The 27,800-nt window shown below is 52.3% G+C and overlaps 1 protein-coding gene and 1 long non-coding RNA gene across 4 annotated transcripts; both read left to right on the top strand.

Annotated features, from left to right (window-relative positions):
• The first annotated feature begins 2,699 nt into the window (after window positions 1–2,699).
• On the top strand, window positions 2,700–3,526 carry LOC120316700. The gene is made up of 3 exons (XR_005559038.1): window positions 2,700–2,941; window positions 3,117–3,212; window positions 3,415–3,526. It is a non-coding gene; the product is annotated as an uncharacterized LOC120316700 (long non-coding RNA).
• A 1,176-nt stretch (window positions 3,527–4,702) lies between these two features.
• Window positions 4,703–27,178, top strand: CORO1C (coronin 1C). Of its 3 annotated transcripts, none has more exons than XM_039362705.1 (11): window positions 4,703–4,724; window positions 16,482–16,681; window positions 22,471–22,593; window positions 23,672–23,801; window positions 23,959–24,140; window positions 24,401–24,520; window positions 24,811–24,915; window positions 25,119–25,264; window positions 25,535–25,592; window positions 25,699–25,944; window positions 26,167–27,178. In XM_039362705.1, the coding sequence occupies exons 2-11, from the start codon at window positions 16,487–16,489 to the stop codon at window positions 26,284–26,286; spliced, it is 1,425 nt and encodes a 474-aa protein (XP_039218639.1). In that variant the 5' UTR covers window positions 4,703–4,724; window positions 16,482–16,486; the 3' UTR covers window positions 26,287–27,178. The 3 variants fall into 3 exon arrangements, with proteins under 3 accessions (XP_039218639.1, XP_039218641.1, XP_039218642.1); XM_039362707.1 differs by lacking the exon at window positions 4,703–4,724 and adding an exon at window positions 6,311–6,418; XM_039362708.1 differs by lacking the exon at window positions 4,703–4,724 and adding an exon at window positions 7,342–7,363.
• Window positions 27,179–27,800: the final 622 nt, after the last annotated feature.

The following is a 27,800-nucleotide window of genomic DNA, read 5'->3' as shown; positions in this document are numbered from 1 at the left end:
AGAAATCAGATCCCCCCCCCCGAAGCTGGAAAAGTTTGATGCATAAAATGGTAGCCTGTCTGTTTTTCCATATATTGGTGATTTTTTTTTTAACTAATAAGAGTGCCTTGCCTAGTGTTTACAAATACTGTATATCTCTGTGAAAGACTTGTTCTACTTGATTTCTGGTGTTTGTGATGTGCTGTCAATACAACTCTGTGCCTAATAATGTTTTTTTACACATCCTGTGGGGTTGGTCTTGTCCTCTGCCTCTAGATATTTTGGACTACTACACCCATCAACCCATGCTGGCTGGGGAATTCTGGAAGTTGAAGTCCGCATGTCTTAAAATTGCCAAGGTTGGGGAATATTGCCCATTATCCAAAGGCAGCTTAACCACAAACCACAGTAGCCCAAAGCCTACGAAGGGCATCAGATTGTGGAAGACTCAACTTTGCCCATGGAGAAGTTGTCAGAAAAGGTTTTGGGGTGTTATTAAAATCAAGTCAAGCAAATTCTCTTGGCACATTACACAGTAGTTGGATTAATTATGCAGCCTCCGCTTCCAGTAAGTTGTTTGTAGAAAGACACTAAAAAAACAGAAAATGAAAGGTAGACTCCACAGGGCTGCAGAAAGGGATGAATTTCAGAGAAGGTTCTGGAGTCTCTTGACGCTGATTTGACAGGTGGAACCAAATGCTAAAACCAATTTTAGCCAACGGCTACTTTGAACTGATTTAAAAGAAAGGACAAAATAATTGTGATTGAATATGTCTGGTCCAGTATTGATTCTATTCTGAGACTGGCCGAGTTGAACATAAATTGCATTTATAGGGTTTTGATCCGACTTGCAATCAGCGGCACAACCATCCCGCCTTCTTGGTGACTTTTGTAGAACTTGTTGGGTGTGTATTTGACACATCATGGGTTTCCCTTGAATTGTGTGCAGCCAGAAAAAGCAACTAGTACTCTTCATATTTGAAAATCGCAGGACTTTTTTTTTTAATCCAATAGATTTGACTTTAGGATGAGTCAGCTTTTTTTCCCCCCATTTCAGGGATGGAGGGAGACATCTCCAGAAATCTCCCCAAATTTTGCCTTTAAAGGCCACCAGTCAGCGCTTGTTTCCTCTATGCCGATGAGTTTTTGAGATTGCTTGGAATTGTTCTCCTGCGGGAGGGAAAGAACCGGTAGATGTTTATCTTGGAGGGACAACATTGCGTGTGCCAAAGTTTGCCTTGTGCTCCATCCTAGCAACAAGGAGCATTTTGGGAGTTGAAGTCCAGAAGTCTTAAAGTGGCCAAGTTTGGAGACCCCTGCTCTACTTGACGGCAGCCATGAGATCTTCTGAAGCCTAGTAGGGCAATAACAATCCCTTGCAGAGATCAGGGTTTTCCCCACTATGAAAGTTGCTTTGTGGAAGGACTCTAGTTTCCCTTCCTTTGAGAAATTGCTCCTTTAACTCCCTCCATCTGAAAATGAATCCATAGCCCTTAGCAGAAGTATGAGTAATAAATCTCTTCTACCCCTTCCTCCTGTAAACAAGAGAACAAAATATTACATGCTTTTTTGAAATTCAGGAGCCCTTGACCTCCTCCCCAAGGCAGCCCCCTAGACAGAAGGGAGCTGAGCTTCCACGTCTTTGGCTTATTTTTTCCTCCTCCTGTTGATGAAGAAACACGTTTTCCCGTTAGCTGTTAGGAGAACTGGGGCGGCCTCATGTTCCAGCTTTTGGCCAGCTGTGGTTTTTTTTGTGGAAGGCGCAGACGTCAGATGTTTATATCCTGTTATGAAGGTTGCTATGGTAAAGCCAGACAACAATCGGCAATTAAAGGAGATCCCACCATTGGTTAATCGGCAAGGGAAGAACTTTCCCTCTGAGAAGTTCCTAGCGTAGGGTTCCTGCTGATGGGGTGGGGGATTTCATCTGGAGGCGCTCCCCCCCCCAAAAGTCTTACAGCTTCAGAAAACCCCCCCCCCACTCCTGCTAAGAATATCCCACGGCCTTTTCTGTGGTCTGTACCTGGCGTCTTTGGGACAAGATTTAACCTCCAGAGATGGGCTGAGATGTTCTCCAGCAGTCCAAGGCTGCCAAGCCTTTCTGCTGTTGAGGAAGGCTTCAGGACAGGGATCCAGAGAAACAGCAGAACAGCAGGAGAAAGGGAAGGGGATGCGGAGAGAAACAGCTCTATTTCCCCCCCCCCTTTTTTAAATTTTTGCTTTGCTCTATCTTCCTAAAATCTCTTCATCCTTATGCAAGGTCTACTCTAAATGCTGCCTTTTTCTCCTGGGATGCTGAATCAGACCTGGGGCAGCCCTGCCATCTTTCCTTGCCAGTCCTGCTTGTTACTATAAAAGCAGGACAGGGGAGCCGGCACAGACGGGGATGGCCAAGGCAGAAGATTGGACTGTCCGTCCCCCCCCAGCAGCCAAGTCCCTCCTCATCTCCTCCCCTACCCAGAGGCTGGTGTGAGACCTTGGCACAGCTGGCCCTTTTGGGAAGTCTAACCGAGAAGGGTGTCCAGTGCCTCACACCTAACAAGCCATAAAAGGCAAAGAGTGAAGACGGTCTCTCTGTCCATCTGCTTAGCCTGCTGTGAGATGGGAGCTGGGCAGTGATGCTCTGATTTAGCTGAAATTGTCCGGCCTTTCTCCAAACCTCCGGCTGCATATAAACTTAGATCCTTATTTAAAACACTCTTCAGGCGAGAGAAGTTTATTATTAGCAGAGACCGCCGGAACCTAAGATAAGTTGAGTGCCTTAAAGAGATTGACTGAGATTCACAAGGCTACTCTGTTTACTTCCAGAATGCCTGGCGTGTCACAACCATCCTCTTAACAATTACATATCCCAGCACCACAGATAGAATCAGCATCCCCTCCGCTTGCTGGCCAAAACTGCCTCTTTTTCCGGAGCGTCATGGACGGGACAGGATGGGGCAAGAAGACCTTCCCAGCGAAGGTGTGTCAATCTGCTTTTGATCTCTTGTGCCCTTCCTTAGGAAGTGGGTGAGCAGAGCCTCTTTTGACCATAAATGAATGCAAAAGAAGAGCTGTGAAGCGTCACTGCTGGGGCCCAAAAAGGCAGGTTGCTGGGAATTACCAGAAAAAAACTTCTTGCCACCCTTTTTCTCCAGAAAGAGAAAACAGCAGAGAGCTTTTGAATCTGCAGCTCATCCTTCCAGCACGGACGCTCTGCAGCCGAGACGTGGGAGCTGGCTGCTTCTGTTCAGGTGGGGAAAATCTCTCGTACCTTTCCTTTTAAAACAATTATTTCTTGTCCCACTATTGGGTGCAATTGTTTTGGTCAGGCTAATCATTCTCCTCTAACAGGCTTTCTAAAAATGTGCATGCCTTCCCCTTAGCTTTTTATAAAATGCAGAATTGACAGAGTGGCAACGGGGCACAGATCTTGTTCGGGTTTTCTCTGCACAGGAATTTGGCCTAGGGGTTCCGGCCCCTGCTGAGCATGGAAGCTGCAGAAAGGCCCCACTTGCTGGAGAGCAGCAAGAGGACACAAAGCAAGCAGCCCTCTCACTTCCGAAAGACCTCCGAGATGCCACACAACGCTTGGGCTTCAATGGTGGAGCAGGAGGCTGGAGACAGCTGCCCGGCAAGGGGCACCACGGGCTGCATTCAGGTGTCTACAAGAGAAATACAATTGAACCGAAGCCCGGAGGAGGGAGGAGCAGGTGTGCACCTGTGGGGAAAGGGCCCAGAAGGGCCGGGTGCGATGCAGGTGTTCCCAAAGAAATGCTTGGAAGAAGAAGGCAGGAAGGTGAATGCTCTTTTGTACTGGCTGGAGGAAGCCGAACTCAGCATTGTCACCACCCAGGGGGGATTCCACCCCTCTGACTCTCCAGCATCTGAGAGGAAAAGGGAAATGACAGACCGCAGTTGGCCCTTGGTTCATATATATAACTTTGGCCGCCAGCAAAGCTGGGAGAGAGAAGTGACAGGTGGGAGCAGAGAGATGACCGATGCTCCCCAGGGGGCCCTGGGGAGGCAGATATCACGGTCGGATTTGGAGGGCAGCGGAACAGAAAACAGGCAAGTCAACAGGCTCATGCTGAACTCCCCTGGTGAGGAAAACAAGGCAGGGATCCTTAGTTGGCTGGATTTTTCTGCGGGGAAGGAGAATGGAGAGAGGGAGAATTCCCCAGTGCGGAGGAATCAAGAACCGGAAGAAGAAACTCCCAGGAGCCCAGGAGTGGTCATTGAAGAAACGGCGGGTGGTCTCCCTTGGCCTCCCAACAGCTTTCACGTAGGTGAAGAAAAGCCAGGGGAGTTTCAGAGCGTCACGGTGGACAAGAGCCTTGAGATAAAGAGGTCCACTCTTCTCAGTCTCAATTTGGTTTCTGCCCAGACCAGGAAACCCTTCAAGCAGGCCTGCAAGCCCTCCCTTGAGGTCAAGGAAGACGAGGGTCTCTGTGGCCAGCTGGGATTTGATTCCTGTAGCCCGGTAGAGAGTTTGCAGAATCCTGAGACCAAAGGCCGACCTATGGAGACCTCCAAGTCTTCTCCAAGCATGTTGGAGATGCTGCTGTGTCCTTCTCAGGCTTCTGGTGAAAGTTGCCAAGCTTCCAGAGAAGCAGCCTGGGGAGACGAGCCTGTTGTGCCACTGCAGCAAAGAAAGGGAACAAAACAACAAGAGGAGGAAAAATCGCTGAAAGTCGCAGATGTGAAGAAGACGTTTGAAAAGCAGAAGCCGGCAGCCGAGAAGGCTGCTTCACCTGCTAGAAAAGGTGAGAGCAGAGCCTAGAATGAAGGTGGCTTTCAGAGGTGGAGCCTTTGCTGGCTGCCCCAGAGGATGCTAATCAGGTAAGATTGTGCATTATGTCAGATCCTCAAATACCAGCTAAAAGTGATTTGGATTTTCACGGAGTGCTTCTTCAGGCCATTTGTTTCCTAGGAGTTACATCCATGGTGTGCAGCGAGGACCATGGAATAAATAATAACTGCTTTGGTCAGCAGGGTCTCCTGACTCTGGTTGCGGTTGAAAGAATCATGACTTTAGCGTAGTCACTCTTGTTTGCTGGGTTTGGAGTAAGGAGGTTTGAAGTCCAGATGGTCTGGAGAGAAACACATTGTGAAAGGCCAGATTATTTGTATTGTGCAAGAAGTAAGTGAAAATGCATGGCTTCAGTAGGCATGCTCAAGATACCTAGGCTTCATCACTTGGTAGTGATGAGCGGCCTTTCCATGGGCAGCTGAAGGGACGTCTCAGGTGAGATGTCACGGCGTTCTCTGGTCACCTTTGGTTAGTATACAAGATATGTGTAGTAATATTACTCAGAAGTGATTGTCTGGAACTGCCTTTTCTGTTGGAAAAATGTCAGCCAGATGCTCCTGCGGCTTTCTTCTTCTTTCTTTCTCCAATTCCGCAGCTCCCCTTTCTGGTCACAAAGTGAACGCCATGAGGAAAAACACACCTGTGCTTCATTGTCCATTTTCTTTGGATAAAGAAAATGCTATTTCTCAAGGCAGCATCAAAGGCTTTTGTAGGCTTCTAGCAGATCAATAGGCAATCAAGCTCACTTTTAAAAGGAAGAAGTTCTTTTCAAAAAACCCACAACTTTCCCGGAGAATAAACCCAAATGATATTTGGCCTTCTAAGATTCTGAATCAAAAAGAAAATTGGGATGATCTGCTCGCCAGTTGCCGTCCTGGAGAGCACCTTGGAAGCCGTTCGCTTTGGGAGGACCGGGCGTTTTGTCTGGTTGGCCTTTCCAGGCCAACGTTGGGGTGTTTGCGTGTTCACAAATGACACCAACCCGAGTTCTTTGAACCATGTTATATTTATTTATTATTCAATGGATGTGGTTTATTGATTCAGCTCTTCTTCTGGACCGGCTCTCTTCCAGATTTGCAGGAATGCAAAGCCCATCATCCCCTGCCAGAGCAGCCAGGGCTGGGGATGATGGGGGTTGCCTTACGAAGACTCCCACTACGGCTGTGATTTTGAACCTTGGCCACTTTTGAGACGGCTGGGTAATGTCTCGCTGAGGTTCACCCATCCCAGAGCGGCCTCCAACTGCACGTGAGAATCTGTAGCGCGCGTGTCGTCCACAAACAGCAGGCGCCTCGCCGGCCGAAGCGCGTAGCCGCGCCTGCGCGAGAGGGAAAGAGGCTCCATAAGAGAAACCATCGCCGCGCGGCAGCCAATCGCCCCGCTCGCTTCGGCGGATCCCACCCCTTTCTCAGTCGGGATTGGACGCTTGGAGAGGCGCGCCGGGCGCCGATTGGCCTTCCGCGCCTCCCGTCCCGCGGGCGCGGTCGGCGGAGGGCGGGACGGGGGCGGGGCTTGCGCGTACCGGCGCCGCCCCCCGCCCCCTGGCGGCCGGTCCTGGCGCGTGTCGGCCAGTCAGAGCGAGTCGGGCGCGGCGGCGGAGGCTCTTCTGGGGCGGCGGAAGCCTGCTGGGCGGCAGCGGAGGGCCAGGTGAGGGGCGCCGGGGGCGGCAGCAGGTGGAGGGGGCGCCGGCCGGATCTCGGGACGCCTGCACTACCGGTCCCATAATGCGCAGCCGGGTGGCGCTCTTGAAACGGGCGGGACTACCGCTCCCATAGCCCCTCGCCGGCCTGGGTTCATCTGCCCTTAGCCACGAGCGCCTTGACGGGTGGGGGGGATCGTCCAGCCCCACCGGGCTCTGGACTACAAGTCCCATCCTCCTGCCCGACCCACATGGCCCCAGCCCTCCCTTCCTCCGCAGCCGCGGGGTCCCCTCCCTGACCCTGGAGTCCGCCTGGCCCGGGCTGCCCCTCGGGGGTCTTCCCCGTATGCGTCATCGGGGGCCCCCTCGGGAGGCGCTGACCCAAAGCTTGCGCTGCACTTGTGAACCGTCTCCCCCTCGTACACGCGTGTCGCTCGCTGCAAGAAAAGGGGTCGTTTGCAAAGGCGGGGCTGGGGCAGGGGTGGGGGAAAGGCTCCGTCTGGCGGGGAAGAGCTCCGGCCGAAGGTTTAGCCGGGCACGGGAAGGGATCCGGCCGCCTCCGCGAAGGGCAGCGGATTTCTCCGGGGAGCCGCGTGCGGGGGCGTTGGCGTGGAAAGAGGGGCTGGGGGGTTGCGTGGATTTGGGGAGGGGGGAGCCGGGAGGGCACAGAAGGTGACCCTGCGAGAAACAATTGCGGGCAGGACCTGGCGGGGGCTGGGGGGGTGGGCGGGTGGGCGGCGTTTGGAATAAGACGATGCCCCTGTGCCAATGGAAGGAGCCGCGGTGGATGATGATGGCACGCGTGCAGAAGGGGGTGGGGGGAGCAGGGACCGTTGCCCACCCATGCCGGGCAGGTGGGAGAGGAAGGGGCGCTGGGCCTGCGAAGGGAGGCGGAGGAGGAACTTGGCACGTCCCCGCGGGTGCGGTTGTGCCAGGGGAAGAGCCAGAGCCAGGTGAGGGGCGTGCAGGTGTTGGGTGCAGGTTGGAGAGGAGGAGGGAGGAGGGGGCTGTGTATGTGGGGGGGGCGCTGGGCACTCCCAGACCGCAGTGGCTGTGGCCCAGCAGGCTGCACCCCAGGGGACGGGGGAGGCTCCCGGGCCAGGGGGCCGCCCTCTGTCATGGCGAGCGGGCAAAGGCACCGCTTGCAGGAAGCCAGAGCGGAGATGGCATCATTGCTGGCCGGGCAACGTGCCGTTTGAGTGGGGCCTGGAGCTTCAGAAGGCCTGAAGGGAGCCTTGCAATGGAGCCTTTGCTCTTTGCAAAGGTTTGTGGATTGCAGCCGGATGGGATCCTTTTCCCACGGGGTGGGTGGAAAGAGGAGCCTGGAAATAAAAGGGCAGCTGCAAAAGGAAGCAGGTTCCCAGCGTGGTGTGTGATGCAAACGCCTCGCCCGCCTGCCGTTCCGGGCTCTGGAGGAGAAGCCTTTTCCTCTGGCTATGTTTGACACAGCCGTGCCTTGCGTGTGTAACAGTTGGCTCACCAGGCGTTCAGCCTTGCAGCCCTCGGCTGGCTGGCTTCTGTGTGGGATGCCAGGCGAGTCTTTTGTTCTTCCAAGGCCGGCTGTGTCCGAGGGGAGGCATTACTCAGCCCTGCGTGCGCGTGTGTCACCGGTTTTCTCCCTAGAGAGGGGGAAAGGGGATGAGTAAAGCTCTCTCTGGGCTATGTGAGGTTTACTTCAGAGGAAACACCCACAGTGAGGCAACACACACGTGCGTTTTATTCCTTATCAACTTTGCTTCAGCCTCCCATCTCACTAGCTGTTCTCTTTCTGGTACAAAAATTTAATTTATACGGTTCTGGGAGCAGGGCCTGTACAACTGTTTCCCAATAGCAATAAATAGGTGGATTTTTGAAACTATTTTGAAACAATTGGACATTTCCTTGTGGAACGGAACAGTGCTGCACAACGTTGTAACAACACTTGAGAAAACAATAAACTGTTTGCAAGTTGGTTAGCTAGAGGGTGCTTAATTCAGATGGCCGTCGAAGTAATTAGTTGTCTATAAATCTGAGCTGCAGAAAAGTGTGAGCCTGTTTGTGTGTTTAGTTCCTTCTCTCAGTGCTGATGAATGCCCATGGGTTGTCTTTGGCTCCTGCATAAAATATTTTCCTGGGCAAGCCCCATCAGCTGTGGGGCTGATGCTCGGGCCCAAATGATGGAATACAGCCCTCTCCGGTTTATCTGCTTTGGATTGCCAGCTGGCCGAAGCTCCTGACCTGTTTGTGAGAATCTGACACTGGGTGGGACTTTGTAGGGGAAGCATAAAGAGAGTATGAGATTGAGTGAAGAAATTGTGGGCTCTACCCGACACAAGGTATGCAAAACTATATTAACTATGAAGCCCAACATTTTGTTTCAGTCCAAAACTATATTGGAATTTTATTTCACTAAGCTCCCAGTTTGCACTCTTGCCGACTGTTAAGATCTGAAGATCCAATTTTGACCTATTTTTCCGATTGAAATTCCAAGATGCATCGTGGAGCAATTTGTGCAAAAGTCAAAGAATGTTGAGCGCAGGAATTAATTACGGGTCCCAGAACAGAATGAAAGGCTGTCCTTGCATGCAAAACTCCATGTCTGCTGGTGCCACGTTTTCTTTATTTCGGCTGTGTAATTTAGGATTGGTATGTGTCTCTGCTGTGTGTGTGTGTGTGTGTGTGTGTGTGTCTTTTATTTGCTGCTGTCTCCAGAGTTGTTTAAGTGCTTGTTTCAGTAGAAAGCCTGAGTGTAAATTGAATCACTCAGCCAACAGCCGGGAATCTTTGCTGCTGAAATCACTGAGAAACCCAGCAGTAGATCCCAGTCAACCTTCCTCCTGCCCCAGGCTGAAGCCACTTGAGATCAGTCCAAGGCCCTTGGAAGGTGGCCAGGAAAGGACCTGGCAGGAAGAACCCGCATCAGCTGAGAAAAGAACGACAAAGGCGCTTGATGGACAGAAAAGTGGTATCTTTTTTTATTTGTTCAGAAAAAAACAAGTTGCTGCAACTTGCTGACATGACAGTGCTACTGGTCAGGGCCCTGCTTGCTAAAGGTTGTATTTACAGAGATAAAAGATCAAGGCGGCTCAGCCTACACACACACACACACACACACACACACACACACACACACACACACACACACGAAAACCCAGGAGTGGAGTGTTTTTCTTCCCTGCCAGCTCTCTGGGCCAGGCAGTTCTCTGCAGATGATTCGTGGGTGCTCCTGCTGCTGCTGCATTGGGTCAGTTCTGCCACGTGAACAAGAGCCTTTTCGGAGATCTTTGGGTTGCTCAAGTGTGATCTTCCTACTTATTGCATCTGTTAAATCTGGGAAAGGCTCCAAGCGTGCGAAGCAGAGGGCAGAAGTCGCAGCGATGAAAGGCAGGGCCGGCAAAGCTAATATCGGATCATCGTGAAGCAGGCCGGAAGGGAAGGGATGTCAAATGAAGCTTAATAATTTCAAATTTATTGCAGGCGTGCTAAAGTTGAACATATTCATAGTAAACCCATTAAATGGCTCATTTGAGCAGGGCATGTCCATCTGGCCCTCTTAAGATAGTTTGGGGCTTTGTTTTTAATAGGTTTTGAGTTATCTTACACCTCTGTTGACTAGAGGCTTTTCACTTAATGGTCACCGGGTAGGCTGAACAGAGCCACAGGCAAAGGTCGGAGATGGCTGCAAGATTAGAAAACGGGCCGAAGACAATCCACCCCGTGCCGTAAACCAGGATTTGTACCAAGTCAGCCCAGAAAGCACCGTGTGGTTTAAACTTCCCCAAATCCAGTGGACGTAGATTTTCTGAGTTTTGAGAGGCTCCGAATTAAATATTGCCTTTCACACTTCTCTCCCGTATCCTTGGAGTGCATCCTTTTATATCTTTCTCTTAGACTTATTCCGTAAACTTGCCTTAAGTGCTGCACGGAGCAGTCTTTGTAATTTAGGCAGATGACTTCAGAACAAGGTGAGGTTCCTCCCCTAACTTCACCTCAGCCCTCCCGTTTTGGTGCCCTCCAGACGTACATTAAATAACCATTTCCAGTTCCCAGCCAGTGGGATTGTCTCCTCCTCATGCGGTGAGGAGGAGAAGCTGGGTGAGAAGGCAAATTCTCACCCCGATGTTATGCCATCGCCAGAAGAACAGGAGTTAACTCCCAGTCAACAGATAACAAGGCCTGTTCAAGAGAGGAAGTCTGGCTGGCCTTGAAAGGGTTGGTAAAAGCAGATGCGGGAGAGGCTGTGAGGAAGGGCTTGGGAGGGAAACGCTGAGTGGGCAGAGGAGGTTCTGTCCTGCGAACGAGATGGGTGGAACATGGACCCGACGCTCTTCAGGTGGTGCTCAGAGCAATGGTCTTCCATAAAGGAGAAGATTAGTAGCTCAGGGTTGGAATGAGGAGTCCTGGGTGCTGCTCTCTGAGCTTGGCTGTTTTCTTGCAGACGTTTCATGACCCAAACTGGGTACTATCCGTAGACCATCCTGGTCTTCCTCCAGAGCTGGGCAAGGCTCTGTTGCTTGAACCCTCGCTCTCCTCTCTAGAGGAGGGCCCGCGGCCCAGAGATGGAAAAAACCCAGACGTCCTTCAAAGAAGACACACTCATGTTGGAAAGGTTCCTTGTATCAAGAGGTGCCAACTTTTCCATTCTCAGCGTAGCATTGGAGACACCATCTCACTCCTTCCTTGCCTCCAGCATCAGTTTGCCTTTTTGCCAACCAGATGTGCTCTCCTGAAGCTGGCTGTGCTGGATCTGAGGGATTCTGGGAGCTGTAGTCCAGCGCGTAGGGGAATGCCTGCCAGAGAGAGGGGGGAGAGGGAGGGGGCTAGGGTTAGAGAGAGAAAAGATATGACTTAGGGCCGTGTTCTCAGAGACCCTCCTGGTGGGACTAGGCAGAGTTGGTGGGAATATTCCTTTTAAGCTCAAGGGGGAAAGCCTGCACAATTCTGTCACGAGAAGACCAGGTGATACGAATGAGGCCACAATGTCAATGATGCTTGAATTGATTGTAAATTAAAATGGGTTGGGAACTTGATTTAAATCAGTTTTATTTCCTGGTGATTCCATCAACAACATTTAGACCAGAAATCAGCAGTCTGGGGGTCTCCAGATAATCTTCCTGAAGGACAGCTCCCAACCTCTTCTCCCTTCAGCCATGCCGTGCTTGTCTACTTTTCGGCTTACGTTGAATATTCTGATTTCCATCGTGCATTTGGCCTGGAGCAATTTTCCCAAGATTGCTGGAAACCTCTGCGTGTTGCTGGAGGGTCGGTGAGATGCTTCACGGCACAGGCCGTTCGGGGCACGGACGTCTTTGGCAGCGTGTCCTTCAGAGAGCTTTCCTGCCAGTACTAATCTTATGTTGGGTGCTCATGGCAATTTAAATCCAAACGTGGCGAGAGCCACGATGCGTGCTCTGCTTTTTTCGCCAAAGAATTGTGAAACAGGCTTTTTGCACTTTTTCTAAGCTGTTTGGTTTTATGCTTGTGGTCTGACTTGCTACGGGAAGTCAACAGAGTCTATTTTCAAGAGCTGAATTTTAGGTTTCCTTTTTCGCTGGTTGGTTTCGGACTGACCACAGCAGACCCTTCTGCTAATACAGCTGCAGAATGGCGGTTCTCATGAGGTGGAGTTGAGTTCCTGGTTTGTCATTGCACACCGGTAAGGAAACAGAGTAATAGCTTTAAACCACCTGATAAATTTGGGTTTCGCAGAGTAGGAAAGAGAGGAAGGCCCATATCCAGCGCGAAAAACTGGGATAGCCAAGGAGCGGAGGATGCTCGCTCACTCACAACGTTTGTGATTTGGACATTTTAGAACGTTACTTCAGTTGAAACGGAGATGTTGAACGTTCTCTTTGCTTTCCCGGGCCTCCTGTAAGAATCCGCTCTTCGGAGTGCAAGAGGGGTGTGTTGCTTCTGTGGTGTCTTTTCCGCTCACTTCCATAGCAGGATGCACTTCCTCATGCATAAATTGGCTGAGTGCCCTCCGAGCAAGGGGATTTTATTTGCTTCCAAGATCCACACACCTTCAGGTTGTCAAGGTTGACAAACCCTAATCTGGTCAAACCTTGACCTTCAACTGCACAAAGTCCTAATTTTTGCAGTTTTGGATATCAGCAATGGCCCACATTGGCCTTCAGGCCGGAGTGCTTGATGGGGTCCTCCCTACCGCACGGGAAGGACCAGTGTGGCTTTCAAGAGCAATTAACACCAGGCAAAATAAAGTCAATTTCTTATCTCTCCCAGTTCGTTTAAGCTGTGGGTGCAGGGTGAACAAAGGAGGCCTGGATTTCCTTTTATCTTCTCCTGAAAGAAACGTGGTTTGGGAAATATTAGGAAGTCTCTGAATTAATGAGCTCATTAAAACTAGGAAGTGCCTCCACATATGTCGCCCCTCCCTCGCCTTCCTCCCTTCCTCTCTCATTAAACCCCCCCCCTCCCCCCAAGAATCATTCCAGGTTCCTTTTTCCTTCCAGCCGCTGTCATAAAAAGTGAGCCAAAATTTATAGCACATAATGATCAGCTGGTTTTGCTCCCTTACTCCCCTCCCCACTTTATCATAAGGAGAAGGAGCAGCATCTGCATCTTGCAACACCTAATTAGGTAAACCCTTCAGAGCTTTAAATGGGGTTAGAGCGGCCCTCTTTTGCTTTCAGACAGGAGGTGAACCTTATTTAATTTTTCACGAGAACTCTTTATTGGAACCTAGAGCCTTCCTGGTTATGAGACCTTTTCCTACAAGCCCCGCCCTTTTTTATTACATTTTTTGTTTTGCAAAGGAGCCTGATCAAAAAGCTGTGCTCCAGAGCCAAGGGTCACTTAGGGAAAACTTAGAGTACACATCTAACAGAATAGCAGAGTTGGAAGGGACCTTGGAGGTCTTCTAGTCCGACCCCCTGCTCAGGCAGGAAGCCCTATACCATTTCAGACAGTTGTCCAGGCTCTTCTTAAAATCCTCCAGTGATGGAGCACCCACAACTTCTGGAGGCAAGTTGTTCCACTGGTTAATTGTTCTCACTGTCTGGAAATTCCTCCTTAGTTCTAGGTTGCTTCTCTGCTTCTGGTCCCACCTTTTCTGTGCTTCCTTGCATGAATCCTGCAGAGAAGGAAGTACGTAGTCAGAAGCAGGGAAGGCTGGCAAGGTGGACATCTCTATGTGGGTGGAGAGACAGAATATATGCAGAAAAAGAAGAAGAAAAAAAATATCAGTGGGCCTGTGGCTCATCAGCTCTGAACTTTGTGCCCATTTTTAGAAATGGCGCTCAGCTTTCTCATGCTTTTAGTGCTCCTTAATTTGCAGACTCCCTGTAAATCAGGGCCCTTCCAATATATTAAATTCTATCAGCCTGACTTCATGCGCATAGCATTTCAGCCCCACCTAAAAAGTGCAATATAGAAAATGTTCCTTAGAAACGCTGTAGAAGGCCGCCTTCGGGAAGGCAAGCAGTCTCTCGTTCCTTGGAAGCTCAGTTAGCACGGTTCTTCACTCTCTCTCTCTCTCTCTCTCTTTCCCTGTGGCAGTGAATTCAGGGGGAACTTTAGTCCTGATGGTTCGTAGGAGGAAGACCAGCCGTGCATTGATACCCCGTGCGCAGGTTCTGCCTTGCCTCTCTGGCAAAACAAACTCGGAAGGGATTCACCCCACACAGGACGAGAGAGGTGCTGCGGCCGGGGAAGGAGGACTGTCCGGTGGGGGCCCTTTGGGGTGTCGTCCTTGTAGGGCGCTTATGCTGCGAGAATGCCATTCTTTCTTTTCCCCATCCCTTCCTTCCCTTTGCCGATTTTGGCTAAGAAAGTGGAGGATTCCCCCCCCCCCCCCGTGATGCACCGAATTTAAGTTCAGGAACGTGAGCAAAATCTGGAGGGGAAATAAAGCAAAATTGTGCACAATCCAGTATGTTTACAGGATTGAGGTGGGAGTAGAGTCCTGATTCTGGCGTTCGCCTTCTCTGGCTCTGGAGCGCGTAACTAAGGTGGTTCCCCAGCAGATGCTGGCAGGGGCGTAACAGAGATTCAAAGGCAGGGGGAGAATCTGGAGAGCTTTAATCAGAGATTGGCAAGATGGAGGGGTCCTTTCCTCCAGCAGCTTCCTAGTTTTGCCATTGTGGGCTTCCTCGGCACTCAGCTCAGCCCTGTTTAGCATGTCTTGGAGCCACCTGGTTCACACACACACACACACACACACACACACACACACACACACACACGGTCAGAACATCAGAGTCCACTTAGGTCGAGTCAGGCCAGAGCCAGCCTCGTCCACCCTTCTGCTCCCCCTCTGGCTGACCCAAGCCCCTGTCTCCACAGCCCAGGCAAGTCTTCCCAGTCCAGTAGCCACAAGAGGAGCTGCAAGCTGTCAGGCAGGGTCACGGGAAAGTAGCACACACACCCCCCCAAGGCGGCACAGCAGCACTAATGAGCCATCTGCTTGGCGGCCTGCAGAATATCCCCGATCCCAGAGGCAGCCGAGAGAAGCCCACCGTCCCCAGCTCAGGAGTGGGGAGAAATGGGTTCCCCCCCCTCCTCCGGCTCCGTGGCCCCAGGGCCTGCAAAGTCTGCTGCTAAGAGGATGCGGGGACCGTCCGGCAGTTATCCGGAAGCAGCTGGGGGTTGCCTTCCTGTTCCCAGCTGACGCAGACCCCCTTTGCTAAGTTTTGTTAGACGAAGGCTGGGACCCCAGAGATTCCCAGAGGGCAGCAGCAATTTTAGGAATTATTATTATTCGGTTTTCTCTCCGAATAATTGCACCATCTCCATTGATGTTGGTCTGGATGCTTTGCAAGTCTCTGTTGATGTTCCTCTCCCTCTGAAAACGGGGGTCCAAACTGGGACCCTCCCCTTCCTTCACCCCCTGCCTTGGCAGTGCAGCCCCGAGCGTTGCGAGGACTCTGCGGATCAGCCAAAGCGGGAAGCTGCTCCATTATTCAGTACGCAGCCAGGGCTGAGCAGGATGTTTTGCGGTTTAGCGTTTCTGACATCTGCTTTTTTTGTTGTTCAATCTGGCTGGCTCACATCCTCCTCTGCTGCCGATTATCATCTTGTGATTTTCTGAAAAGAGACGGCCGTAGAGGTTATCTTTGTTGAGGTCTGATCGGAAAGTGTGTATTCAGTCCTCTCCCCTAATCCTTGTTTGCCAGAGACGTGGATGCAGGGGTGTGTACCCACATGCAAGGGGGCCCTTAGCTCCTCCTGCAGTAAGCATGCTTCGAGTGGCAGGGGTCCCTTCGGTTTTGTGGCCTGGTGCCTTCCAGGGGGGTCCCCTGCCAAGCCCAGAATCCCACTCCCCAGTGGGGAATTCTGAAAACCGAAATTCCAGCTACTTGGAAGGATCTTAGGCTTTGCCAAAAACTCCACAGAGCCGCGATGCTGGCAAGGGAAGAACTGGCCCAGATAACTCTCTTGAACAGAATCTGTTCCTCTGTTTCAATTTATTTCCTTTGTTTTAAAGAAGGCCAAAGAGAGAGAGAGAGATTCATTGTGCAAATCTTAGCTAAATGTTGATTGAAGCGATATTTAAATAAGCTCTTCATTGTTTCACAGTAAGTTAACTCATTTGTTTTTATAGTTATTGTTGATCTCAAACCAGCTAATTGCATTCTTTTTGGTCCTGTTTAAAATGAAAATGTTACAAATATTGATTATTCCACAATATTTGATTTAGCAGCTGGTAATTTCTGTTGTTGTTTTTAAATGAGTCAGAAGCCCAGTTTATGTCCTCAGTAATAATTTTGAGTAATGCTATTTGCGGTTTCGAGGTGTTTTTGTTTGACTGTTGCTGATAGGCTGTTGACATTTCTTCCAATGCAAACAATTCATGTATATTAAACAAACATATCTATTACAGTGTATCTTCTAGGGCAGCGATGCAAATATAGTCAAGTTTAAAATTTGAATAATTAAATGGACGGGTTTGGAGAAGCAACATTAGAAGCCAGAGGGCATTTTCCCTTAGGCCAGCACCGAGGAAAGGTGTATCTTTAAAAGCCTGTTTTCTGCCCAGGATTCGCATTCCCAGTGACAGCAACTGGCTGGCGATGCTGCAGAATAAAAATGATTGGAGTCAATCAGACTTTTTTCGCACCTTCCCTTCTGCAGAAAAAATGAGACGAGTGGTGCGACAGAGCAAGTTCCGGCACGTGTTTGGCCAGGCGGTGAAAAATGACCAGAGTTATGACGACATCCGGGTGTCCCGTGTTACGTGGGACAGCTCCTTCTGCGCAGTGAACCCCAAATTCGTGGCCATCATCATCGAAGCCAGCGGGGGAGGGGCGTTCCTGGTTCTGCCTTTACACAAGGTAAGGGTTGGGTTTTTTTTTTTTCTGTTACCGCAATGTTGAGCGTTGACCCGTAGCTTTAATGTGCCTCCTTATTGCGAGGTTCCTGGATTTCCTCTTCGCCCTCGGCCTGTGGAGCATGCAAAATGCACTAAGGGTGAAACAGCAGAGGGAAGATTGGGACTCCAGCAATCTACCCCTGTCCCTGCGTCGTCCGTTACCGAACATTTCTCCCCACCCAGTGCAGTTTCTGAAGTTGTGTGTGTGCCAACACTGAAGGTTTTTAAGAAGAAATTAGACAGCCATTTGTCTGAAATGGCATAGGGTTTCCTGCCTGAGCTGGAGGCTGGTCTAGAAGACCTCCACAGTCCCTTCCAACTCTGTTATTTTGGGTAGTGCAGCTGGCAATGAACCCTTTCCTGAGCAATACATGGAGCTAGCTGTGCCGCCAAAGGGCATATATTGTCCAGGGTTGGGGCAGAATCCCCCAGTCCTGCAGGTGGAAACGGTCCACACCTCTCCGTGTTTTAGAACTGAGAGGTGAGCCGTTTCAGAGGCTTGGCCCTCCCTTCCCTTCCCTTCCCTTCCCTTCCCTTCCCTTCCCGTGCAAGCGAGGCCAGTGTGGGCTGGATCTCGGCAACCCACATCCCTTTACAGTGAGTCACAGAGCTGAGCTGGCTTCCCCCTCCCTTCTCGCTGGTCTCCAGCCGGGGAAGAGGGAAGGGAAGCTCCCTCCTTTGCTCCCAAGACTGAGCCAAGCCCTGGGGAGGCTGGGCAGCCCCACCTGCAGCCCTGGACCTCAACACACCTGGGATGGCTGGCTCACTTCCTCCACCCTCCTCGTGCAAGAAGCCCTTTGCGGGTGCAGGGCCTTTTTCGCTGGGGTCCTGGCGGGCAAGGACCCTGCCCCAAAGAGGGGGAGAGCTCAGCCTAAAGGCCTTCGGGGCTAAAGCTGCCTCCCCTCCCCCCCAACAGGCCCTGGAAGCTCTTTCCTCTTTGCCCCCTGCCCCCCCAAGCAGCAAGAGGGAAGCCAGAGCAGCAGCATCTATCATGGGGGGGGGTGGGCTTTGCTCTTTTTGCCTGGCCCCCAGGCTTGCCGGTGGCCTCCTCTCCCTTCTAGCCCGGTTTTCCTTTTTCTCTGGGCTCCGTTCAGAGGTGCCGCGCGTCTCAGCCTCGCCTCCACAGGGGCTGCAGCATTTCCACGAATCAGTCTACCGGCAGCAGGCCCGTCGTCGGGCCCTGGCAGTGGTTTTTACCATATATGGCCATCAGAGCTCCTTCGGCTGCAGCCGTCCTGAATAATACCCACCCTCCGCTTTGATTGGCCACTCGGAGCCCACAGGATGGAGGGCTGGTGGGGAGCTGCTGCTGCAGCCGCTTTGAGCCAAGCGGAGGAGGAGGAGGAGGAGGAAGGTTCTCTCTCTCCTCTGGGCCGTTCTGCCCTGGGAGGCAGCCTGGGATGGCAACCATCTCCATCGGTGACCCGAAGGGTGATGCTGGTAGCCCAGGCGGAGCGAACGTGCCCTGCCTGGAATTGCAAGGCAGGTGGAGAAACTCCCAAAGCCTCCCTGGGTTTGGCCACCGGCTGTTCCAGGAAGGAGGCTGGGAGGGGCAGCGAGTGGGCAGCCAAAGCCAGGAAATCCTTTCCTTTGCAGAGGTCTTCCTTTCAGTAAAACCGAGGGACTTTGGACAGGAAAACTGAAGAGAGACACATACCTAGCAGACCCAAGGCCTTAGTGGTGGCCAACGTACCCCTCCTCCCCAGACTGTGAGCTTCATTGCCCTGGAGATTTAGAGAGGATTTCTCCCAAACCAGCTGGATGTCAGCTCCCAGAATTCCCTGTCCAAGATTTAATTCCCTGGGAATTAAAGTGGACTCTTCTGGAGGGTGACCAGGTTAAGTGAAAGCCAGAGGCAAATAGCTAAGTTCTCCTCTCACACAAGGCAGCGGCCTTCACAAACCCTAGTCGTGGCTGAGTGCCGTCACTTTAAGACTGCAGCCCTGCTGAAAAGGAAGAGTTCTTGCTTTCTGGAAGCCTGAAAAGGAAGAGTTATTGCTTTCTGGAAGCCGGGTCCAGGGAAATAATAAAAGGGTTGTAAAGATTTTCCTTTCCAAGCTAAAACTTGGAAAGGGTGGAGTTCCTCTTAAGCTTGAATTTTTCTTCCTGTTTCCCTTTCATGATCGGTGAGCCTTGGCCAGGAGTCCACCCTTTGCCTGCAGCATTGTGCTGCAAACACAGATGTCCCTCCCTTCAGTTTGGAGCCACCGGTGCTAAATCAAGAACTGCTCTTGAAAAAAACCCAGCTCTGGATTGCGAGGGGCCAAAGCCGAACAGTGGCGGCTCCCAGGCTCCCGAGGACATCCTTGCTTTTCCTCTCCCAAACAATTTCCCTTAAATAAATAAACAAGTCAATGCACAATACACTGAAGGGCTGATGATGTTGGGGGGGGAGGGTTTCCTTTTTTTTTTTTTTTTTGGTCAGGCGGTGTGTGTTTCTCTTTGAGGACACGGGCTGTGCCGTTTCTGGTCTTAGACCAAAGCGTCTTTTGGTCCTGCTGGCCTGAAGTTGACTTCAGTTTCTCTCCCTATTGTGGCTGGTTGTCCCTTCCCAAAAGGTCCAGTTCACATTTTCCACAGGAAGGGTGTGCAAGTTGTTGCATGCGGCTGGGCAGGGTGGGGATCCACACCGTTTGGTGGTGCTGTGAATTGCTCAACTGTTTCCCACCCCACACACTTTTGTTTTGCCTGCCCCCCCCCCAGCGAGGAAAGGGCTTGAGGCTTAAGAGCAGGAGAAGCGTTTCCTTTTTCTCAATCTTGGCAGCTTCAAGAAGGGTGGAGGTGAACTCCCAGAATTCCCCAGCCAGGGCTCCGTTGTGGTGTAAGTCAAGGCACAGCCTCCCTTCCTCAAAGGCCTTGCTGTCCTTCTTCCCATCCCACAAAGCCAGACACATTAACTGCATCCCTTAGGGATTCAAGACCCTCTGCCTATTTATGTCTATGCAGACTTTGGCACGTATCTTTGATATGTCGTTAGTTCCTAACGTAGCAGAAATTTGGGGAAATGAGACTCTTGAAATCTGTGCATCTGAAAGAAGGAGGAAGAGGAAGAAAAGGGCAGGCAGGCTCTCCCCACACAAAGCAGGCTCTGCAGGCAGCTTAAAACAACTCTAAAGGAGAAGATTTGTAGCTCAGGGTTAAAACGAGGGGTCCTTGGTGCTCCCTGCAATTGGTGCAAGAAATTCTTTTCTTGCAGACCAGATGGTTCATTATCCAACTAGGTGACATCATCAGTGCTAGAAGGGAGTGGGGAGGGGGAGGAGGATTCTGGGTTCCTTGGTGCTGCTTGGAGTGGCAGATGTTTCATGACCCAAACTAAGTAACACCATCACTAGCAGTGATGATCCCAAAGATGTTTTTCTTCTCATCCAAGAAGCTTCTTCAGTTTCTTCCTTAGAGCTGAAGAAGCTTCTTGGATAAGAAGGGAAACGCCTTCAAAGAAAAACAACGAAGTCCAGTTGCCTGTAGAAATAGCACCTTTGGGACAACCAGGACCTGGATGACACAGAATCTCCATAGCACTGATAATGTTAACTAGTTTGGGTAACGAAAAATCTGCAAGAAAACAAGCGGGCTCAGAGAGCACCAGGGAGCCCTTAGAACAGCTCTAACCACGAGGGAGGCTCTGCTCCGAGGAAAGACACAACGTCACCCGGCCTGCCTGGTGCAGAGGAAGTCTTATCTCAACCCAGCCGGGGCCAGAAAGGCAGCACTGGGGATGATTTCATGGCTCCGCTGTGTGTGCTTCCAGGCCAGCAGAGATAAGTGCTGGGGACGAATGCCTCGGTGGCTGCAGTGGTTCCCATGGAAGAGCTATTCTGGAAAAATCTAGGACTTCAGGGAGAAACTGGCCGGAGCAACGCAAGCTGCCAGTAGAACCGAAATCGCACCCTTGGCGCAGCGGCTGGGTCTCCACTAGGAAAGAGCAGTTGGCTTCCTTGTCTCTTTTTTCCCAGTTCTCAAGCACGCATGGCGGTCACATCGGTGCTGTCCCTCAGCTAAGAAGTGGCGTGGCATTTTGTGTGAACACACAGAAGGGTGGCGTGTGACCAGGGATGTCTCTGGAGGCTCGTAAAGGAGATGCTTTCATTCTCTGTTGCCGTGTTTCTCAACCTGGACGCCCTCAAAACGGGTGGACTTCAACTCCCGGCTGGCTGGGGAATTCTGGGAGCTGAAGTCCACCTATCTTGAAGGCGCCGAGGTTGAGAGTCACTGCTCATTAGTCCTGCTTCCCTCTCTCATTAGTCTTGATTAGTCTTGCTTCCCGATCTCATCTCCCTCTCTTACATCACCTTAGGAACTGATGCAAAGCTACGTGCACAGCCCTCCGTCTGTTCTTCGACTTTTCTCTTTCTCTGTCGGATCTTGAGAGCTCCTCCTTGCCTGAAGAGACCGATGGAGCAGGACCCTTGCATCCTCTGATCTGATGTCGCCACCCATTTCCAAGGCTTCTCCTGAGAGATCCTGTTTTGAGTCTCTGGTGTAGCCTGAATCAACTCTGCGCTTAGGAGGCTTTGAAGGAGGGTGGCCTTGCAAGGCTAGACCCCCCCCCTTGGGGAACGGCAGCTTCTCCTTATCTCAAAGAGGGTCAGTCATGGTGATCCCAGCCAGCCTCATGGATGATTAATGGCCCTTTGTCAAGGGCTGATCTGGCGGCAGTGCCTCCGTTTAAGCCTGGTGCCTAGGCAGGGACCATCTGGGCGCTCTCGGTAGATGTGGGGGCCCTTGTTAGGAGATAAGCAGTGGCTGGGGTCTGCAGCCTGGGGGGGGGGCAGGGGCTTGACAGTCTCAGAAGAGACACAAGAGAGAGGTCTTATTTTGCATTTCAAAGCCATTCTTTGTCATCTGGCATCTTTCCTGCTCCGCTCCATCCTGTAAAATAAAACATGGTGGAATATATGTAAGCCCCCAGTGCCTCTTTCTTGGATCCTCCCTTTCCCTTTTTCTGAACTTTGATCCAGAAATGGATCTGGGAAGGATTTCCCTGCAGCCAAAACAGGACTTCATCGTGGGACCTCTGTGCAGAAATATGTCAGTCAGTGGGACTCGGTTGATTTGCCTCTGGGGGCAAACGTGAGGTCCTGGGTGGAAAGGCTGGTACAAAAGAAATTAGCCATCTTACAGCTCACTGACGTGCTTGCCATCCATCCATCCACAGCCTCTTAATCTTTCTGCTGGCTCTCTCTGATTCCCCCCTTTGGCTGAGCTGCCGCAGGAGCTGCCTTGGTTTTGATTTTGACAAGCAGCTCCGAGGTCAGACCTTTGCAAGAAGCAATGTTAGCGCTGCACAGTGGACTTTGGACTTTAAAGGCTCACCTGCCCAGCGTTGGCTGCGAAGTCACCCAAATTCCAATCCAAGGGTCATTCCACACAAGGAGCAGAAAGCAGCTCTGGCAATCCAGCCGCAAGCGCTGCCGCCTGGCCCAGAGAAGCCGGAAGGGTGTGCCGGTCCTTCTCTGGACGGGGTGCCGCAGCCCGGCCTCCTCACAAACACACATTGTGAAACAAAGCTTCTGCTTTTTAGAGAGCTGATGCCTTCAGACGGGGGGGGGGGTAGAGACTTTTGCAGGGAGGCCACGATGTAACGGCTGCGCCCACCCTTTGCTTGCTTGCCGAAGTTCCCCGATGGAGTTCTTGTGGTCCACAGTTCCACCAACCGAAGAGGCTGCCAGGGAAATGTTTCTGATAATAATCTTTGCGTGCCTGTGATTCAGCCTCCGGCTGACGGCCTCCTTCTCCCCTTCTCTTCAGACAGGTAGAATCGACAAATCGTACCCCACCGTTTGTGGCCACACGGGGCCGGTGCTGGACATTGACTGGTGTCCCCACAACGACCAAGTGATTGCCAGCGGCTCCGAGGACTGCACAGTGATGGTGAGTGCAGCCTCGGGGAGGAGTGGCTCCTGGCTGTGGTTCCTGGCCGTTGTTCATTGCTCGCTCAGGTAGTGGTTCGCAGCCAATCGCAAGGCCCCGCTCGGCAGACGCTTGGCTAATGGATGGGGATGCTCAGCAGAGGACGTGAGGAGGAACTAAAGTCATTAGGAGGTCTGGCCGGAGTTAAACATTGGAGCGGAGAGAAGTGTTGTCTTCCAGTCCAGGCTGTCTGGGGAGACTGTGCAGCCTAGCAGGAGAAGAACGTTCTGCAGAAACGGCTCTTCCTGCGCTGGCCTGATGGCGGATATCCTCGGGAGCCCAGGCGGCCGCAGGGCTGGGCACGCTCACAGGAACTGCCGTTCCTCCAGGGGGAAGCAAGCAGGATGGACGGCTCATCACTGCCTCCCTCTGGCCTGCCTGCAACTGAGTGGTTGGCCAGAACAGAAGCCAGGGGCTCCAAACTTGGCAACTTTAAGCCTTGTGGACTTCAACTCCCAGAATCCCCCAGCCTGCAAGTCTTAAAGCTGTCAAGTTTGGAGACCCTGGACATGAGGCACAAATGAACATCTCTCGATGCATCTACCCTGAGGTGGGACAACCTTTGTGAGATCTTCTTAAGCCAGGGTTTCCCAACTGTCCTGGCTTCTAAGCAGGGAAGGAGCCCTCGGTGACCACTGCAGACCCTTCTAGGGCAGGTTGAGCAACCTGACACCTTGCAGGTGGCCCACCAGGCACCTGGTCCAGCCGTTGTGGGGGCAAGCAGTAGATTTAAGGCTCGGTAAAAGGTGAAAGATTTATACGATCTGAAGAGAAACCAGTGCTCAGGGGAGGCCTCTTTGGGGGGGACGTCTCCCCCTCTTTTCTCTGCCATGTTGAACCGAGACCGCTACAGAAACCGATGTAGGACGAAAAAGAGAGCCTGAGTTCCTTGCAGAGACGTCAGAAGCAGCAGCCCACGAAGGGGAAGGAAGCCTGGCTAGAGAAAGCTCCCTCCGGAATTGCTGTTGGCCCCGTGTCCCGAGACTCCCCTCCCTCAGCAGCCTTCCAGGTCTCCAGTAACTCTTCCTTCTCTTGGCAGGTCTGGCAGATCCCGGAGAACGGCCTCACGCTCCCCCTGACGGAGCCTGTCGTCATCCTGGAAGGCCACTCCAAGAGGGTGGGCATTGTGGCCTGGCACCCCACCGCCCGCAACGTGCTGCTGAGCGCAGGTAGGCTGAGAAACGGGAGGCGACGGGCTTGCTCCGGTGGGACTTCTGGGTTGGGGCTGGAGTTGGGTCCTTCAAGGGAACTGCGGAAAGCCAGCCCTGCATCTGAGTTCAGCAGGCAGTTACTGCTGCCCCTGCCTCAGTTTCCTCCCCCTGCCAGGCTGTGACAACGCCATCCTCATCTGGAACGTGGGCACAGGGGAGCCCCTGATCAACCTGGACGACATGCACCAAGACATGATCTACAATGTAAGCTGGAACCGCAACGGCAGCCTGATCTGCACGGCCTCCAAAGACAAGAAGGTCCGCGTGATCAACCCCCGGAAGCAGGAGATCATCGCGGTGGGTCTCCAGGGGGCTCCCCGGGGGGTTGGGCGGGGCGGGGGCAGCCTTGGCAGGGAGAGTTTCCTGCCGCCTGTCTTGTGAATGAGATCCAGCCCTTCCTTCGGCCTAAAAGTGCATTCATGGCACCCCATAAAATCATGTCAGTTTTCCATGCGGCACTGAGAGACTAAATGGGACACCCGTTTTACCTGTTACACCAGTGTGTAACCTTGGAGTATGACCTTCTCCTTTCTGTCCCTCTCCGTCCCGTCCTCCAGGAGAAAGAGAAGGCGCACGAAGGTGCCCGGCCAATGCGAGCCATCTTCCTCTCTGACGGGAACGTGTTCACCACGGGGTTCAGCCGCATGAGCGAAAGGCAGCTGGCCCTCTGGAACCCGGTCAGTGTCTCTGGGGAGCTGGGCTGGGGGGGGGGGCAGCCGTTCCAGAAAGACTGATGGTTGCCTTTCGCCCCTGGAGCAGGGCTTCCCAACGTTGCCCACTTGAAGATGGGTGGACTTCAACTCCCAGAATTCTCCAGCCAGCCCCGTTTCTAGCAGCCTAAATACAGAAGCGCTTGCTTTAATTTCAGAAGCTGTTTTCCTTCCCTCTGGCAGAGGCAGCATCCTTTTTGGATGCCAGATTGCGGGATGCCTCTTTTTCAAATAAAAAGGCATCTTTTATGTTGCAGAAAAACATGGACGACCCCATAGCCCTCCATGAAATGGACACCAGCAACGGGGTCCTGCTGCCCTTCTACGACCCCGACACAAACATCCTTTACTTATGCGGGAAGGTGAGCCAAAATCAGAATAATTTTGCCCCAGAAGCGGCAGGAGTAAAGGTCCAGCTAATTCCTCATTACGTGCTTAATAATAAGTAAATACAGGTTAACAACAGTTCGTTTAGTGACTGTTCAGGTACAATGCACTGAAAAAAGTGGCTTATCACAATTGTTCACACTTAACGACCGTTGCCACTCCTCCCCCCCTCCCTCAGGGTGACAGCAGCATCCGCTACTTCGAGGTCACGGACGAGGCCCCCTTCGTGCACTACCTCAACACCTTCAGCAGCAAGGAGCCCCAGCGGGGGATGGGCTTCATGCCCAAGAGGGGCTTGGATGTCAACAAGTGTGAGATCGCCAGGTGAGGAGCGGGGGGAGCCCCAAGCAGGGAGTCTGGGCCGCCCTAAGGCCTTGCCATCGCCCCTCGAACCCTGAACCGCAACCCCACCTCCCCCCAGTGGAGGCCTTGAGTCCTTGGGGTGAAAAATCTGCCCGGCTTTGGGACTGCAGAACCATCCTGGCTCGGCTTCAGCTTCTCGGCCTGGTTTCTGGTGACCGGGAGGGGGGGATGCTCCCCCTCTCCTTCAGACGTTGCTGAGATGCTGGCTTGTTTTCTCAATCTCCTTCCCAGGTTCTACAAACTTCACGAGAGGAAGTGCGAACCGATAGTCATGACCGTCCCTCGGAAGGTGAGCCCGGTTCTTCTGGGTTTGTGCGATTTGACCGAGTTGCCCGAGGCAGGTCAACTGACCGGATTGATGCCTGTTTTTTTGTTTTTGACTCCTCCTTTCCCAGTCTGACCTCTTTCAGGATGACCTCTATCCTGACACAGCTGGGCCCGAAGCTGCCCTGGAAGCCGAGGAGTGGTTTGAGGGGAAGAACGCCGACCCCCTCCTCATCTCCTTGAAACACGGCTACATCCCAGGGAAAAACCGGGACCTCAAGGTGGTCAAGAAGAACATCCTGGACAACAAGCCGGCTGCCAACAAGAAGAGTGATCTCATCAGCACCCCAAAGAAAGCGATGGACACCTCAAACCCTGTGAGAGAAACACCCCAGCCCTTCCCCGCCAGAGGAGATTGTCCTTTGCTCAGACAGAAGTCCATGGGCCTGGTGCAAATCCATCCCTCTTAGTCAAGCTGCAGCCTGAGCTGCTCTTAGCCGAGCTGGGTTGGGGGCTTCCCTTATCCCCCCTCCCCATTCTGGGTCCTTCCCATCCCCACTTCAGGACTGATGGTCCTTGTCTCTTTCTCCTTGTCACAGCAAAACGAAGCCAAATTGGAAGAAATCTTGAAGGAGTTGCGGTCGCTAAAAGACACAATTGCGTATCAGGACGAGCGCATTTCCAGATTAGAACAGCAGGTGGCGAAGATGGCCGTCTGAGAGCCAGCGGGGGAGGGGCAGGGGGAGGAGGAAGCAGGATTCGGACTGTGAGCCACCTGCAGGGCTGCGGACAGGCACGGCCAGGGAGCCCAGCCCTGTCACGGCCGGTCAGCGGACGCCCGTGTCCAGCAGGGCAGCCAACCTTCTTGTGTCCTGACGTCTTTGTGGCCATTTCAGAACAGGCACTGCCGCTTCCATCCTCGCCTTTGTCCATCGGTCGGAGGGTCAGCCATTCCACGGGGTCCGTAAGACTCTGGGATCCCTGCCGAACTTCCTAGAATCGGGGACCAAAATTACTTTGTTTGAAAACACACACACCCACGTACACGTGTTTTTTATTTTACTTTCAAGTTGCCAAAATCCAAAACTTTTCATTTTATTTTTTTTCCTTTCTAGCATTTTTTACAGTATTTTGTGTTTTTAATCTAAAAGGACGTTGTCTATTTGTGCCATTTGAGCAACAACAAGTTGTGTATGCCTGTTTACCTTTGAGCAACCGGGGCGGTCACCCCCCTGCCGGGTCCGAAAGGCCCAATTTTAATGTTTCCGCCCTCCGATTTCTGATTCCCTGAAATCTGCGTGGATTTGAGGGGGGGGGAGGCAGCCTTGCTTTCCCATCTGCTGCCATTCCAAGGGACTGAACACCCTCCCCCCCACCTTCCCCAGAGCGCCCTCTCTCAAATCTGGGGAGTCTTTATTCAAGCATTTGTTGAGCTTTGGTTTAATCTTAATCGTGTCAAACTTTGGCATGTTGTGATTGCTGATTCCTGGGTCTGTGTTTCCTGCAGATGTTTGTTCTATTTATCATCCAGGTGTTACAAGGTTATAAAAAAAATATGACAAATTTGGGACATTAAGGACAAATGCACTAAATTTTGCAAGCTGTTGGGAAGCTCTTTGAAGTTATTTATGCGCACCTCCCTCCCTCCCTCCTCCTCTCTGCTCCAAGCTCGGCTGACCTGCAAACCCTCCTTGCTCCCCATCCTGCTAGCAAAAGGGCCTTCGGCTGCCTCAGGTGCCCCCACGATGCAAGCATGAGCCCCGGGCTTTGGAGCAACTTGGAAGTCCAGCCATCCCTGCTGCAGCTCCATGGGCAGTTTGGAGAGTGTCCCCCTGCAAAGCCTGTTGACCGGGGCTTCTCTGCTGGCTTCAGACGGGGTTTTCTCCATTTTCTCCGTTCCTTCTGGTGGTCTCAATGCAGCAGAGATGGGGGACCTTGTCTGGGACACCCAACCTTCCCATCAAGGCGCCTTGCTGAACTGCTGCTGCAGGGGAGCGGATTTGGGATTTCCCCCTTTCCCTCAGAGGGGGCTCCAGGCTTCACCAGTCCCTTTGATGGGATCTGGGAGCCACCCGGGGCGTTTGCAGAAGTAGCTGCTGCCCCTGAGGGTGACTCTGCCACCAGGTGGAACAGTGCCCTGGCTGCTGCTTTCTTCTCCAGAATGCAAAAACAGATCTCGGTGAAAAGAGGGGTGACGTCCCTGCCTTCCCTCCTTCCCTCCTTCCCCAGGTCT

The sequence above is a fragment of the Crotalus tigris genome, unplaced genomic scaffold (genome assembly GCF_016545835.1).
Source record: "Crotalus tigris isolate CLP2741 ecotype Arizona unplaced genomic scaffold, ASM1654583v1 scf7180000019478.12717781048:2074007, whole genome shotgun sequence".
Classification (NCBI taxonomy): domain Eukaryota; kingdom Metazoa; phylum Chordata; class Lepidosauria; order Squamata; family Viperidae; genus Crotalus; species Crotalus tigris.
The sequence above is the reverse complement of the archived record's forward strand: the minus strand, read 5'-3'. Positions and strand labels throughout refer to the sequence as shown.

Bases quoted from the DNA above. Each gene is read 5' to 3' on its own strand.
- CORO1C (XM_039362705.1), top strand. From the start codon at position 16,487: ATGAGACGAGTGGTGCGACAGAGCAAGTTCCGGCACGTGTTTGGCCAG. The intron at 22,594-23,671 runs GTGAGTGCAGCC...TTCTCTTGGCAG, and splicing joins CCGAGGACTGCACAGTGATG to GTCTGGCAGATCCCGGAGAA. The intron at 25,593-25,698 runs GTGAGCCCGGTT...CTCCTTTCCCAG, and splicing joins TCATGACCGTCCCTCGGAAG to TCTGACCTCTTTCAGGATGA.